The following is a 15,801-nucleotide window of genomic DNA, read 5'->3' as shown; positions in this document are numbered from 1 at the left end:
GCAGTTTCCTTGCCATGATTTCAGAAGTGATTTGCCACTGCCTCCTTTCTAAGGCTGAGAAAAAATGACTGGCTAAAATCACCCGGTTGGCTTTGTGCCTAAGGCAAGGCTACACCACACTGGCTGCCGGTGTATAGCCTAATGCAGGGGTGTCCAACCTTGGCAACTTTAAGACTTGTGGACTTCAACTCCCAGAATTCCTCAGCCAGCTTTGCTATTGACTGTACTATTGACAAAAGCTTTGCTGGCTGAGGAATTCTGGGAGTTGAAGTCCACAAGTCTTAAAGTTGCCAAGGTTGGACACCCCTGGCCTAATGCGTTAACTCACTACGCCAAACTGATGCTCCAGTTGTGTGCGTACAGTTTTATACATTGGGCATGCCTTCACACAGGATGGCATTCATTTTTTCAGGGCCTTGATATAGTAAGAACTTTACTTCAGCCTTCTCTGCAGTGTTAGTTGGAACAATCATATGGTTATATGTAGATTTGTTTGTTTTTCTTTAGAAATTTTATATTGCTGCCTATTCACACATGGCAACTCAAGGCGACTTACAGGAATATAAAAGCATATATAAAAAATAAAACTAATAGAATAAAATAAATAGATTAATAAAATGCCTTCCAGTGACATTACACAAGCCATTTAATGGGTTCTATCTGTGTTCACAAGGCCCGCTGGCAGAACCAGGTCTTCAATGCCTTCCGGAAGAGTGTTAGAGTGAGGCAATTCTAATCTCGGGGGAATGATGTTCGAGAGAGAGGGAGCCACTTCGGAGATGGCCCTTCTTTTGGGTCCCATCCATTCCTTGCCTTGCTGCTCTAGTGGGTTGGTAGATGTGACTGGCAAGAGACAGTACCTCAGATAACCTGGTCCCAAGCCATGGAAGACTTTAAAGGAGGCAACTAGCACCTTGACTTGTACCCAGAAACAAATTGGCAACCACTGCAGAAGAGATAATACATGTGCACACCAAGGTCTGAAAAACCATGCAAGCTGCTACATTTTGCACCAACTGGAGCTTCCAGATGCTCTTCAAGGGCAGCCCCGTATAAAATGCATTGTAATAGTCAAGACGGAAAGTGATTAGGACATGAGTGACCATGAGTAGGGATTGTTGGTCCAGGAAAGAGCATAACTGGCGCACAACCCACAGTTGCACAAAGGCCCTCCTGGCCACGACTGATCTTGGAGCAGGAGTCATGAGTCCAGGAGAACCCCCAGATTACGCACAGGGTCTGTTTAGGATAGTGCCACCCCATCCAAGACCAGGTGGCAATTCTCCATGGGCCAAAGAACCAAACCCAGATTCACAGTCTTGCCAGGGTTCAGGTTCAAACTGTTGCTCCCCATCCAGCTCTTAACAACCTCCAGACACTGTGAAAGGGAGGACACTGCATCACTTAACTCACCATGGGCTGACACAGGAATGCCAGGTTGAAGTCCCCCAGAACTATAAGCCTGAGGACCTCTACTGCCAGCTTCATGGTGATGTTCAAGAGCCCAAGTAGGAAAGTTGCCATGCAGCAGGGAGGCTGGTACAGCAGCGGTAATCCCACCTGATCCCATTTTTGAAACTGAGTAAGATGAAAGAAGGGGATTTTAGTCTTAGTCCTTCGGGCAATATTAACAATCTTCTGGGTCATTTCACTGCACTAAGTGCAACAACTAACACAAGTCTGTCTTTACAATTAAAGCAGCTTTTCAATGGTTTTTACAATGACCGATTATCCAACTGTACTATTGTGCTTTATCACAATGCAACAATGGCTTCAGTGAAATTGAAAAGATACCTAGCCAAAAATCATAATCCTTTGAAAATAAAGGTATTGATTATTTTTAGATATAGGAATATCAAAACAGAATAAAGCTTTTGTTAAAAAATGTCACAAATAGTACAAGGCTCAGAAAACAGATTATTTAATAGAACTTTTTGCCCATAAAAGAAAAGAGTTAGTGAAAACCTAATTATACTGAGTAAAATACTAGAACAAGGTGCCAGATGAGAAATTGAAAAGCTTGTTAACATCTCATTATTTTCTGTGGTTTGCTTTAGCAGACTCCTACCATCTCTTCTTTGAAAGCTTCCTTAGGATCCTGCTCTGAGAAGCATCTGTTATGGTAGCTAAGAGACACTGAGTGAAAGAGGCACAAAAATACCTTAAAAACAGTTCATTCTAAAAGCCCAGGGAACTCTGAAATGTGTGGTTCCTCCTTTAGATCATTCCCTAATAAACTGGGTCCAGGAGAAAAATTAAACATTCTGGAATTCTCAAAACAGAAAGTATGACACATAACTAGAAGAAAATTTTATTGAGTCTTGTAAATATAGCCGTATGTACCCAAGTTAAATTGTGTCCTTTGTTAATTTGTTTACAGAGCTTCTAAAATAAATATAAAATTCTGTTCAGATACCAGTTTTTGAAAAAAGAGTTAAATGACAATTCTATTCAGTACACAGACAGCTTACTTAATGGACAACATATAAAAATAATTTAAGACAATTTAACAATTTCATTGAATAATGTTTATTTGTATAAAAAGGTAGTGCCACATACTATTAATAACTGTTTTGATTTCTGTTTTTAGTCCATTTACAAATAGTTTGATTGTTTTATTTTATTCCACAATACATGAACAAATTAATCTTGCTTCTAATATGCACATATTTATTTTAAAATGTACATAATTTATAACAATTTCTATGTAATTTGGAATTTATATACACTGTTTAATTTCAAAATAAAAAAGCATTTTATTTTGGCTTTTTTAATTACAACATATAGTTATCCAATGTATTGTTTGAAACAGGCAATCAAGGACTTTGTGTTATGTCTTTATGTGCATCAACCAGCAAAGTATAGGCAATTCTCCTGTATTGTGGAAAAAGTACACATATGATTTATGCACAGATAAACTAAAAAAAGAAAAAAAATTGAATGGCACAGAAGTTAGCAATATCTGGAGTTAAGGGAGACAGGCAGAAATTCCAGTAGATTCCTCAGGGTTTTGCTCTTTGAAAGAATACCTGTTTAAGAAAATATATCACATGAGTTAAAAAAACTGAAAAAAATCAAATAGAAAGAGACTGTACTATTGACAAAAGCAATTTTAGAACACTATAGCAAATTTTTTAGATATAATGGAAGGCAGTAAGTTGGCACAGAGCATCCAACTTGGGCAGGATATAGCATTGCAACTGTAACACCAAAAACTAATAATCTTCATAACAACAATAGTTTATACTTCCAGGAAAGCGTTGTGGTATTTTGGTGTCACATATTTAATTATGGATTTAAACTTAATATAATGCACTGTGAACAAATAAATTTGTAAATAGTAATAATCAGTAATTTCTTGAATACCATTTAGAAGTAAAATATGCTCGTGCATTTGTGTTAGATCAAATTTAAATAATAAGGTCTAATTATACAACACATATTTAAAACTCTTCCTTAAATTTATTAACCGAGATAGAAAAAATGCAATTCTAGTTTAGATTTTGAGAACATAGTGAGTGAAATTGACTTCTATTATTCATTATTCATTCATTTCAATTATTTTTCTTTATAGACAATTATTTTGAAATTTTGTGTAGGAGTTTCACATGTTGAAGTAAGAAACCCCCAGGGTCACACAGCCCCAAATATTTTGTGTATTTGAATATCTTCAAAGAAGCTAACCCTGCTGAGCATGCGAACCTGAGCACCCATCCACTGAGATAGGGTGACCTATCTCATAACTTGTAATGATGCTTGTATGACCATTTTTTAAACCACATGAAAGCTTCTATATTGATACACTCATCAATAAAAAATATGAGTTTAACCACATTGGTACATCTATAACGTTATTATGAAGCAGTTATTCATATAATCATCTTCATCTCAACCATCACTCATTTCACCTTTTTCAAGAACAATATGCATACAAAGACAACAAAGGCAGAGAGAAAGTATCAGAGACAATAAGCATAGCTGAATTGCTTAAATATTCACCATACAGTTCATGTGCTATTTTTCATGTTTACAAGCGTTCAAGACTCTTGAAAGTCAAAATATAAGTATGAGTTTAACCTACCTTTAAGTAGTTTTTAAAAACTTTAGCATCAGGCTGTTGAAGTGCTTGACAGAATTCCTGTATGAAAAACATATTTCAAGAATTCTAAATCAGAAAAATACGTACTTGAAAATTATCCAATGTGTTGTAATCTTACCTTTTCCAAGAAGAACCAGGATTAATTAGAAGTTGTTACTTGCTATGACAGTACACCTCTAATACTTGATGCAAAATATAACCAATTTTCAGTAATCTAACTGATAAACCTAGCAGGAAAGAACACACTCTATATTTGCACCAATTAGTTTGATTAGAGGAGGCAGAGGGCAAAAATCTGAATTAAAGTCATCATAATCAGATAGCGCTTCACGAATTTTAGGGTATTTATGCAGTAAACCAGAGTATTATAATTTTTCATGTATTTTCATTTTCTATTTGGACAGTTAGTATTGATTCCTTAAAAACTAAGATTAATACACTGTTCCAAAGATCAGTAAACACTTTGCAACCACTTGAGCTGATACTTCTCAAATGAAAAACTCTGTAACATTTAGAAAACTTTCAAACTAGATCAGCTTCAGAATATGTCCATCTACTGCCAAAGCCACATGCACTGGATTAAAAAAAAAAAACCTAACCTGTATTATTTCAGGTGCTACTTGCAATGAAGGGAGATATTCCTGTTGCAAATACTGGATACATTCAAGGCCCTAGAAAACAGTGACAGTAATTAGATATTTTATTATTTCAAATCTGTTCCATTTTACTTGATTACACCATGTTAACAAGATTATAGATTAAGACTCTACAAAGTTCCAGGTCCAGACTGTTTTACAATATTATAAATGCTTCGAAGATGAACTTCTTCAGCCACTAAAGGATATAATGAACAATATATTACAGGGTGGAAAGATACCTCAAACTTGGAAAGAAGCTAATATTGCGTTGCTACTGAAGGAAGGTAAAGAAGTTACAAAGATAAAGAATTATAGACCAATCTCATTATTAAACAATGACTATAAAACTTTTTGCTGCAGTTTTGGCAGAAAGATTAAATAAGGTTTTTACAGGAATATATATTCATGAAGATCAGTCTGGCTTTCTGCCAGAAAGACAGTTAAGGGACAATGTGAAAACTGTTTTGAATATTATTGAATATTTACAATATCAAAATAAAAAACAGCAGTTTTAATATTCCTAGATGTAGAGAAGTAAATGTAAATTGGGATTTTATGCTTAAAGTTCTGGAAAAAAAATGAACTTTGGAGATAATTTTATTCATGGGGTTAAAGCCGTTCATACATCATCGCAAGCAAAAATTGTTATTAATGGTGACTTAATCAATTCATGTGAAATTAAAAAGGGTATCTCTTGTTGTTTATTTGGTGTCAGAAGTATTGAAAAGAGATATTAGGCAAGATGAGAAAGTAACAGGTATGTGTATCAAGAAGGAGGTTTATAAATTGAGGGCATTTGCTGATGATTTGGTTATATTCCTGCAAGGCCCAAAATAATATAGAATATTTGATGAGGAAACTAAATGATATGTTTGAAACTAAATGAGTTTGGGGTTTTAGTGGATTTTAGAATAAACAGCAAACAACAATACTTATCCAGAATATGGTCTCTCAGACTGTGACATATTGACCAGAAAGTCTGGTTTTAGGCTTGAGAAAAAGGTGAAATATTTGAGGTCATACTGACAAATACAAACACAAACTGTTTCAAAATAACTATGTGCTTCTTTGGAATATCTCAAAAATGATTTATTAAGAGGGGATAAATTGCATTTATTACTATTGGGTAAAATTCCTGATTTAAACAATGGCAGACGGATATTTCTAAGTTTATGTGGGAAGGAAAAAAACCAAGAATTAGATATAAACTACTACAAGATGCTAAGGAACGAGGGGAATTGGGTTTACCAGATTTGAAACTATTTTGACTCTTATTGTTTGGTCTGGCTAAAGGTGGGTAATCTCCAGAATAAGAGGCTGTTTGATCTAGGTCATGAATTAAGATTTGGATGGCACGGTTATTTATGGTATGACAAGGTTAAAGTAAATGTTGATTTCAATAACCATTTTGTTAGATGTACCATTCTATGAGTTTGGAATAAATATAAAAAAAGCGTGTTTTTTTTTTTGCAAAGATGCCTCTTTGAGTGTCCCCCAGGAGGCCCTTTTTTAGAAAAGAAATGGTGATGAAGCCGGACTGGTGGACTTACGGTAAAATAATGTCTTTTAATTTTGGTGGTCCTGCCCTCAAGTCTAAAGAAGAGCTAGAATCAGAAGGACATGTCTGACACTGGTTTACGTATTCACAACCGAAAGGAAGATTTAAGTTATACAAAAAGAATTATGGGTTTGACTTTGTTAAAAATGAATTGGAAATTTTACTGTATGGTAGTGATGAATGTATTATTGCTGGTCTATAAAATATTATTGAATTTGTATTTGGAAAATGAATATGTAAAGTATTACATGATTCAATGGGCAAGGAATTTTGGATATAATGTAATGCTTGAACAATGGGAGAATATGGGGATTAAAGGTTTAAAATTTATACTAAATTATAATTTGAAAGGAAATTTCTATAAAATAATGTACTGTTGATATTTAACACCAGAAAAGTTATCAAGAACATATAAAGGTATTTCAAATGAATGTTGGATATGTAAATGTAAAGAAGGGACTTTTTATCATTTATGGTGGACATGTGATGAAGCAAGGAAATATTGGAGTATGATTCATATTCTAATACAGAAAATTCTTAAAGTGAATATAAAGATAAAATCAAAAACTTTTCTTGGAGTTTAATGGAAAAAAACTTAATGGCTAGTTTATACTAATAGGCAAAAGTAAAAAGTTGAAGTTTGATGTTATTATCTTATCCTACTGCACCAAACAATCAGAAGTCAATGCCTACTTTTTCCTTTTCCTCTTCTTTTCTACACTCTTCCTTTCCTCTTTTCCTCCCCTATTTTTTCTACTATTTGCTTTTGTATTCTTGTATTTTAAATTATAAACTAATAATAATGGAAATGGAATAAGATTATATATGAAGAGTAATGTCAGTCAAGACTGAACACTACAAAAACAAATGAAAAGACACTTCAGTCACTTTTAATAATTGTGAAATTGGAAATTTAAAATTTTTAATGTAAGAGATATTCTGGCAAAAAAGTGCTCCGTGCAATTATATATGCTACCATTCAGCAATTCTGACATGATAAAGTAAATTCACTAGTTCTGCAATCAATCATCATGCAAATTAAGCTTAAACAAACAGTAGGAGTAATTTATTTCAAAAAGTTACATCGAGGAAGTACAATTTCAGTTTTCTATATGGATTTCTGATGGTGCTATTGCCAGAACAAAATGGAAAATTAACATGGAGAGAAAACTGTCAAAATAAAGAATCCAAAATTCCCAAGTAAGACAAGTTTCAAATAAAATATTACTTTCAGGATCCTTACCCTTTTGAGATGAATTGTTTTTAATGTCACTGCACATTCTGATAAAGCCTATTAAAACAAAACGAAGGGATTTCAATTCAAATATTTGAATATTATATAGTTTAAATGTTCCTAATTTTAAGTTTTAGGGACTAGTACAAATCATGTGAAAAAATGATGTATTCAACTTTAAAAGATCTAAGCTATTTAACAACCCTATATGTATTTCTATGACAGCCTGTTTCACCTATTCAGATGGAAATTCTACCATCAGATTATAAAATCTTCCAGACAAAGGGTTTTCTAGTCATTGAAGCCATGCTTTGGGGTGGAAATTAATTTCCATGTATCAGGAATATCATTTGAACTTAAAGCCCAATGTTTTTTGAACAGGGTTTTAGTCTACAAAGAAACCCTGTTGAGATCCGGATCCCCAACTTAGCAGTTTGAAATCCAGCACAAATCATAGAAAGCGTATTTTAATGCTACTAAGTAGTTGTGAATATACCTCGTAAACGTAATATAGGGAAACCTAGAATACTTTGAGATAACTCTTTAAACTTTTGCATTTGGGCAGAATTCAAAGGTCATGAAAATTGACCGCCATATTTTCTGGACAACAAATGTTATCAAAAATTCCTAGTTTTCATTTAACTCCAGGTAAATTACCAGTAAATAGCATAGACACATTCAGCAATTTCTCAATAAAATCAGATGATAGAATACCTACCAATACTGTCTGTGCATCTGCTAAGTCAAATGTTTGTTTCAAAGGTGCTAAGAAACATGCAGGAACAATATGTTTATAGACAAAGTCAGCAAAACCCACAGGTCCATCTTTGCCTCCTAAAAAATATGAGTGTTATCAATTTGTTCATCCACTATTTAGTAAATAGGCATGTAATAGTGCATTATTATATCAACCTACTATTAGCATACTTCAAATATGCTGATTTGAATGCACATAGTAAAAATGCATTCAGTTTAAATATGAAAATATGAATGGAGGCTTACCCCAAAGTTCCACCAATTTTGAAAGAATGATAAAGCAAGTTTTCTGAGCAATAGGATCAGGATAGTCAACGGCTCCTTGGATGATTGTAAACAGTACACGCTCCACATTTTCTGCGCCTAGAAGCAAGAGAAACAGTATAATTTAGTAATATGTAATTAATTCTTCTGAATCATTAAAATTATTTACAAAGACAGAGATGTTTTCTACATATAAATGGATTCCAAATGTCCCTCCTTCAAGGAACATACAAAAATAAATATAAGAACTGCTTCTACAGTATTAAATAGTTCAGTTTAATACTGTTCTAAATTATTCACTGTATCATCCAAGGCTTGGTTTTCTTTTAATGTTAATCATATTGTGCTTCAGAATTAAAAATCCTAATTTTCAGCAATTCAAATAATAAACTTACATTTTGGGATAATTCTGGTTTGAAAACTGCAGGTGAATCTCCCTAGCAGTTTGAAAGGATACACTTGTGTACTGATAAATAGGTACCACTTCAGTTGGAAGGTAACAGTGCTCTCTCATGTCATGCTAGACGTGATCACAGAAATGTCTTTGGACAGCACGGGCTCAATAGCCTTGAAATGGAGATGATCACTATTCCTCCATACTTGGCAAAACCAGTGGAGAAAAATCTGCAGGGACTCCTTTACCTTTTATCTTATTATTTTAAGATGACGTTAATTCAATGCATTTTTTTTTTGTTCATTGCACACTTCAATGAATATTTGAAAAGGAGTGGTTGTCATCTTCATGTGTTACAAGCGTAAAGTATGGAGAGGATAAAAAATTAAAACAACAGGACTAGTCACCGTGTAACATGAAAAATATGTTAATAGAGTTTTGGGAAACAAGTTAAAGATGTTAAAATAGTTTTGACTATATTCTTCAAATTTGGAATGTTATCAATATATAAAGAATTATGTAGGTGATTAGCATGTAGAGTTTTATAATATATCTTTTATTATGGAAACAACTTCACTCTAGATTTGCAGTTTTGGACTGCTCTTTGCCTGGGAACTTTCTGGCTTTCTGATCTTAATGGATTAATACTATTCCACAGCCAACAATGTTAAATAGCATTCTTCAAAATGTACATACATACATATGTACTTTGTGTGTGTGTGTGTACATTTTGAAGAATTCTATTCTTAAAAATGTGTGTGTGTGTGTAATGTATGTGTATACACAGACACAGCCCCCAAAATCTATTTAGAAAAGGAGATATGATTTATAGTAGAAAAAATTAATTTGCAATCGAGCAATATAAAATGCAAATGTAAATACATATATTTTGAGGAAGCTGCCATTCACAAAATGTGCCTCTAACGAAGAAAATTGATGAGCAAGGCATTCTCCATCTCCAGTTTTCTGGTTTTATTACCATTAAAGTATGTTTGAAAACGAACTCTTAACTTACCCTGATTTGCTATGACTTCACTCATTCCACTGCCAGTGACTGTTTGTAGGAAGGCAAAGTAACTCCTTCGCAACATTTGCTTTTCTAATGCAGCAGATTGGTCATTATCTTCAGCAGGCTGGTGCAGTACTTCAAAAATAGCATGCAGTAATGGCATAAACATTTGCTGGAGAAATGGGGAGACCTGGGTCTATAGATATGAAAAACATGGCTAATTAAGTTTATGATGAGCAAATACATAATACAATAAAATGGAAAAAGTTATAAAAACAGAGTCTGTCACTGCTCCATAAAATTAAGTTCAACTATTAATTTTGTACTCTTCAATCATTTCCTCTTTATGCGTTAACAGTTTATTATTATAACCAGGAAAAGCTGGAAACACTGTGGTTTGGACACTAACATCATGGTTTGCAGTGGGTTTCAGTCTTCAATGTGGAGGCATTGCTGGATACTCATGAGCTTACTATTTGTTTCTCATTTAGTCTCAACAGCAACAAATGGTGGATTCAGAATAGAAGATTTGTATTTTGATAATATATGAAGGTTAGTGCCATGTGTGCCTTGCATCCTAACTTTTAGCAATTTTTCATTTAGGATTTCTATTATATGAAAAAGATATTTTATAACTAGCTGCAACCAATATAATAGCCATTTATTAAAATGTGTTTTCTTCAGAGCAGCTATTTGTTAAATTTGAAATGATCAGTAGATACAAAAAGACTGAGATATTTAAGGCAGACTCTTACCTTAAACTTTGCTGTGATCTGGTTTATGAGGGGAATAAATTCTTGAAGATCTTTTGCTTCACAATCCTTGAGCATATGTTCAGAGGCTGAAGGAATGAATGGGAGAACTTCTTCCTCTAAACATATAATCATTCGGTGAAGAAAGGTGCGTACACCACTTCTAAGAACTTCCTTCTGCAAGGGGCAGCTGAGAGCTGGTAGAAATGTTTGTAAGCAGTCCAGATACACTTCTGAGCATCCGCATTGTTTGACTGTTTGCTTGTTGCTGAAAGCTTTACTAGTACGGCTATGAAAATAAATATATATATATTACACTATGGTTTTGGTATGCCATATAAAACAGTTTCCTAGGATGAATTATTTGAAATGATAAATTGGATGGTTTATTTCATATACAGTAGGATTATATAAATTTATCTGAACCAGATGTACTAAGATTTCTTTGGATTCAGAAGAGCTGAACAATTATAAGTCTTATTTTATCATTATGATTATAGCCAACATACTTTTCCTGGGCAAGAGGTGCACTTAGCATCTTTGCTGTTTAGAACCAGACACTTCTGGAAGAAATACATTTCCTAATTCAATTTTAGCTGGGTTTGAGCACTGCCATGTTAACCCCAAGATTTTTATCAGAATATTGAGGAAAGACAGTAGCCTTCTTGATTCTCCTGGACTACTTAGTGGCTTTCACTAGCATCTATCATAATATCTTTCTGCAGAGGCTGTCCAAGCTAAGTGTAGGTAGAACACCTTGAAGGGAAGAGCTGAAGTAATAATTAACTAAATGTAAAAAGAAGTCTAGTTCCAACTTGGTATTTTTATGCTGACAACTACATTGCTTTTAAAGGTAATTCAAATAGGCTCCACAAATCCTACCTTGCAAAGCCTACAGCATGATTTAGACAATCAGCTAAGGCCATCTGTCTGTCTTCATCTTGTGCAATCACAAGCTTTTCTAGCAGCACTTTGAATCTCTCCATTAGAGGAGTCAAGAGGTTCCTCATTAAAGCCTGCTTGCGTTCTGTAGAGTATTCACTGTTCACAATTAATACTCCCGCAGTCTCATAAATAAAGAGTTGATCATCACTGGTTAATAAAGCCTGGTAACCATTCTCCTGGAACCAAGAAAAAGAAAAGAGTCTGCTGTTCAACATTAAATATTTTCTCCTAGAATAGAGTAATTTTCTCATTATTCTGCTTGCTGAGTTCTACAGTCTCCCCAAGTTCTATAACAAAATCCCAAACCAATCTAAATTGCACAGAAGATCCTAAAACATCTTGTCCCAAATGCTGTATGATTGTTCACCAGTGTAGCTATGGTTTCTTTAAAAATGCTCCCTTCCAACTGCATAGTCTAATTACAGTAACTTTATTAGATAAATGTTACATTTCAATACTCCATTGATGTACTACGGATTGAGGCTATAATCCTGTAAAAGTGTAACCTGTAAAACTGAGACCTGTTTTAATGTCTTTCAATACTTTAATATATATCACTGCTGCTCACTGAGCTAGTTTGGCATGGGACCAGGCCAAACTAGCCTCCTACCCCCACTGTTTCTGTCTGCTGCATCAAATCTAACAGGGGTCTTCCCCATCAAATAATGCTATCTTGTTAGTTGATTCTTGCAGGAGTCATGTATTCTCTGTGGATGTGCCTGATTTGTGGAACAGCACCTACCCAAAGACTTGGATGGTCCCAACCCCAAGCCTCTGAAGATCCAACTGTTGCCCCATGCATTGGGCAAGCAATTAGGTGACCTCTGTTAAAGTTGTGGCTTTTTTCTTTGGGAGATTAACCAGGGTGTCAAAGGTTTATATTGTTATGTGGTATTATGGTGAATTTGATTTTTATAAGCCACCCACAGTCACTGCTATTAGAAAATAAAGAAATCTTGATGCAATAAGTTCAAAATGGAAGATTTAACAGTTCTTGTTTAAATGACCTTGAGCCAATCCTTAGGAAGAAAGCAGGAACAAATCACTTCTGAAAATCTTATCAAAAAAACTGCAGAGAATTTGCCCAGACAGTCATCAGAAATCAACACTGACTCAAAGTCACACATGTGAACACATGTCACACAGAGACATAAATGTTTATAGCTGTACCATTCACAATTCACCATTACATCTTTTTGTCCTTGCAAATCATACTTGGTTTCACCCTGACCAGACACTGTTTCAAATATTGTTTTTTGTTCTTTAAACTTCTCCCAGTCCTCCTGATAATTTTACCAATTTCATCCATCTATATCAGGGATGTCAAACTCATGGCCTGCAGGCCAGATCCGGCCCACAGTGTGTTTAGATCTGATTCTCTGGGCTACTGTGGAAACAACAAAGGACTGGCCCACAGTGCCTCTGCCAGCAAAAACTGAGCTTGTGAAGGCCATGTATGGCCCTCCTGTGCTCCATTTTTGCTGGTAGAGTGTTAGCAAAACAAACTATTAGCAAAAGTGGCATTTGATCACAAGAGTGACGTCAAGCTTGCCACGCCCATCCTGCCCCCCCAAGATCAAACACAATCCTGCTGCAGCCCTCAATGAAATTTTGATACCCCTGATCTACATCTTCCTTTAGCTTTTCCTTCTTGACCCATTTTCTATTTATTAATCTGATTTATAGAGTAATCCACCTCACAATACTTTTTATATGTTTCTTTTGCAGTTTGATCCTTGTTAATTCATTGTATATCCACACCTGAAAATATTGTTTTTATACTAAACGCATCTATCTTCATTCAATACTATGTATTCTTGTTTCATCAAGAAATATTTCCACTACATTTAATTTAGTTTTGTTTGTCTGACCTACCCAATTTTTACATGACACATAATACCATAGGCAGAAGGATATCCTTATACACAATCATTCTGGTTTATTTCGACAATCATTCAGAGAAGACTACAAAGCAATATTTTGATATTTGTAAATATTAAAATTTTTCCATCCATTTTCCCATTTAATTAATATTCTAACAAAATATTCAAATTCATACTGCTTACATTTTTCTCATTGATGTATAACTTGCACCACTCTTAACAGTACAGATATCCGTGTAACCCTAACCAACACATCTTTACTGTCACCACAATCATTCTTCGTGCATTTCTCTACAAATATATTAAGCAAGGAAGACATCACACGTCCTTGCCTTCTGATGGTTAGTGTTGAACCATTTGCTAAGTATTGCATCTATTTTCAAGCAAGCCTTTTTCCATTATAAACTATTCTTATAAAGATCAACAGATTTTAAATTACATACCTATACAAATCTCTCTGCTATTCAACCCTATTCACTTTCAACTTTCTTTCAATAAGAAATTACAACAATGAATTGTAATTTGAAATCTATCAAATGAGTAATTTCTCCATGACCTCCTAAAGTTAAAAAATATGAAGAAACTATCTGTATGAGTTTTTGCATTCTATTTCCTATCTGTTTTTGTGCAAGGGAATAATAGCATTTTCCCAACTGTCAAGGCACAGTTTTCATACATCTTAAACCAGTCACACAATTATTATATAAATAAACCACATTCATATTTTAGCATTTCTTCTATTTTACTCTCTAGAGATGACTTGAAGGAGTCATCTAATGTTTTTAAGAATCAGGAGCATATAATGTGTTAGTCCACAAAAGTGAAGACAATCTCCACTTATTTTTATCTTATCTTTATCTTAAGACAGACTAAACTAAGATACCAATTGAGCTTGTGAGTATCTTCTATTTTTATAAAACATAAGTTAAATATTTAAGCCTGTATCCAGGACCACCAGGACCATTTCAGATGAAGTACAGACATGACATATTCTATGATAACTGAAAGAATAAATCAAACATATCATATGTGGCTAATCAGAGATAAGGTTCTTACTTGATGAACTCATAAATCAAATATATGTATATATTAGAACCCAATATGAAAACAGAGATTAAGGTAATGAGCTTGAGGGAGGGAGATCCAGTTTCAAATCCATTCTTATTTACAGAGTTCATCAGATGATTACAAGGCAATCACAGTCTGTTAGTTCAACCAATAGGCTGTATTATGGAGATAATACAAGGGGAGATCTGCCACCTTGAGTTTTCAGAAAAAAGATCCATTATAATTCATACATTTCTTTAGCTATCTCCAACACTTAAGTGGCAATTCAGTAAACTAAGTTCTCCCTCTCTCCTTCAGCAATCCACAAGTCTGCAATCTTCATTAAAGCTAATACAAAATACTTACAGGTGGAGAAAGTTCTAGCAGGTCTTGTATTCTGTTCAATACATCTTCAATAAAAGGGTTCATTTGTTTACTAAAACATAAGAATGTAAGCCACATTACACACTTAAAAATATGTTAAATAGCTCCAATATTAAAATTCAACAATACCACTGTATTAAAGTTTACCAGTTAGAAGTTTACAGCATCAATTATACAAATCTATCTTGTACTCCAATGGCAGAGCAAAATAGACCCAGTGTTTAATGAATGTACTAATCATCAAATCACATTAGATTTTCATTAATGTGGAAATAAGAAAATCATGATTTAGAACTATATCACAATAGTATGTATAGATTTTAGAATGACATAGTTGAAGAGAAAAATAAATTATAAATTAATGGTTTTGGTCTTTGGAAGTAAAAATCAATCTTAAAAATTAAGATATGCTTCTATTATTTGTGCTGGAAAAACATCCTTCTGAGTGTATTTAACAGTCTTCTATATTTACCAAACCTATCAAATTCTATTCAGAATATTCTTTTTTATATATAGAAAAGTTTTTATTTTTTTATAAGTACAAACAATTCATCTTCCATTTAACGGTGTGTCATCTGAATACAGATATCTTTTGCAACAATAATCAAAATTATGACCATATTCATTACATTGATATTAGTTCTCCATTGTTATCTTATTAATATACATATCCCTTACACTATAACAATAACATGTTTAGATCTTCACTGATTAGCATGTATAATACTGTATATCTATCATTCTAACAATCCTCTTCTTACCATGTTTAATTCTATTAAGATATTTTCCTTATTTCACTAATCTATTAGATATTTCTAGCTTTTATGTTTTTTCTCTA

The 15,801-nt window shown here is 33.7% G+C and overlaps 1 protein-coding gene across 3 annotated transcripts in view; it reads right to left on the bottom strand.

The window, feature by feature from the left end:
• Window positions 1–2,295: 2,295 nt before the first annotated feature.
• The window catches only part of XPOT (exportin for tRNA), a 33,426-nt gene continuing 19,920 nt past the window's right edge, over window positions 2,296–15,801 (bottom strand). For all 3 annotated transcript variants that reach the window (XM_087934433.1, XM_026700123.2, XM_026700116.2), the window contains exons 16-25: window positions 14,946–15,015; window positions 11,587–11,825; window positions 10,708–10,993; window positions 9,959–10,148; window positions 8,532–8,648; window positions 8,248–8,363; window positions 7,539–7,586; window positions 4,699–4,770; window positions 4,082–4,138; window positions 2,296–3,029 (exon numbers count right to left, since the gene is read on the bottom strand). In XM_087934433.1, the coding sequence (XP_087790559.1) occupies window positions 3,003–3,029; window positions 4,082–4,138; window positions 4,699–4,770; window positions 7,539–7,586; window positions 8,248–8,363; window positions 8,532–8,648; window positions 9,959–10,148; window positions 10,708–10,993; window positions 11,587–11,825; window positions 14,946–15,015 (1,222 nt within the window). In that variant the 3' untranslated portion in view covers window positions 2,296–3,002. The remainder of the gene's footprint in view (window positions 3,030–4,081; window positions 4,139–4,698; window positions 4,771–7,538; window positions 7,587–8,247; window positions 8,364–8,531; window positions 8,649–9,958; window positions 10,149–10,707; window positions 10,994–11,586; window positions 11,826–14,945; window positions 15,016–15,801) is intronic.

This window comes from Pseudonaja textilis, chromosome 5 (assembly GCF_049901715.1).
Source record: "Pseudonaja textilis isolate UNSWEBS1 chromosome 5, rPseTex1.2, whole genome shotgun sequence".
In the NCBI taxonomy this organism is placed as follows: domain Eukaryota; kingdom Metazoa; phylum Chordata; class Lepidosauria; order Squamata; family Elapidae; genus Pseudonaja; species Pseudonaja textilis.
The sequence above is the reverse complement of the archived record's forward strand: the minus strand, read 5'-3'. Positions and strand labels throughout refer to the sequence as shown.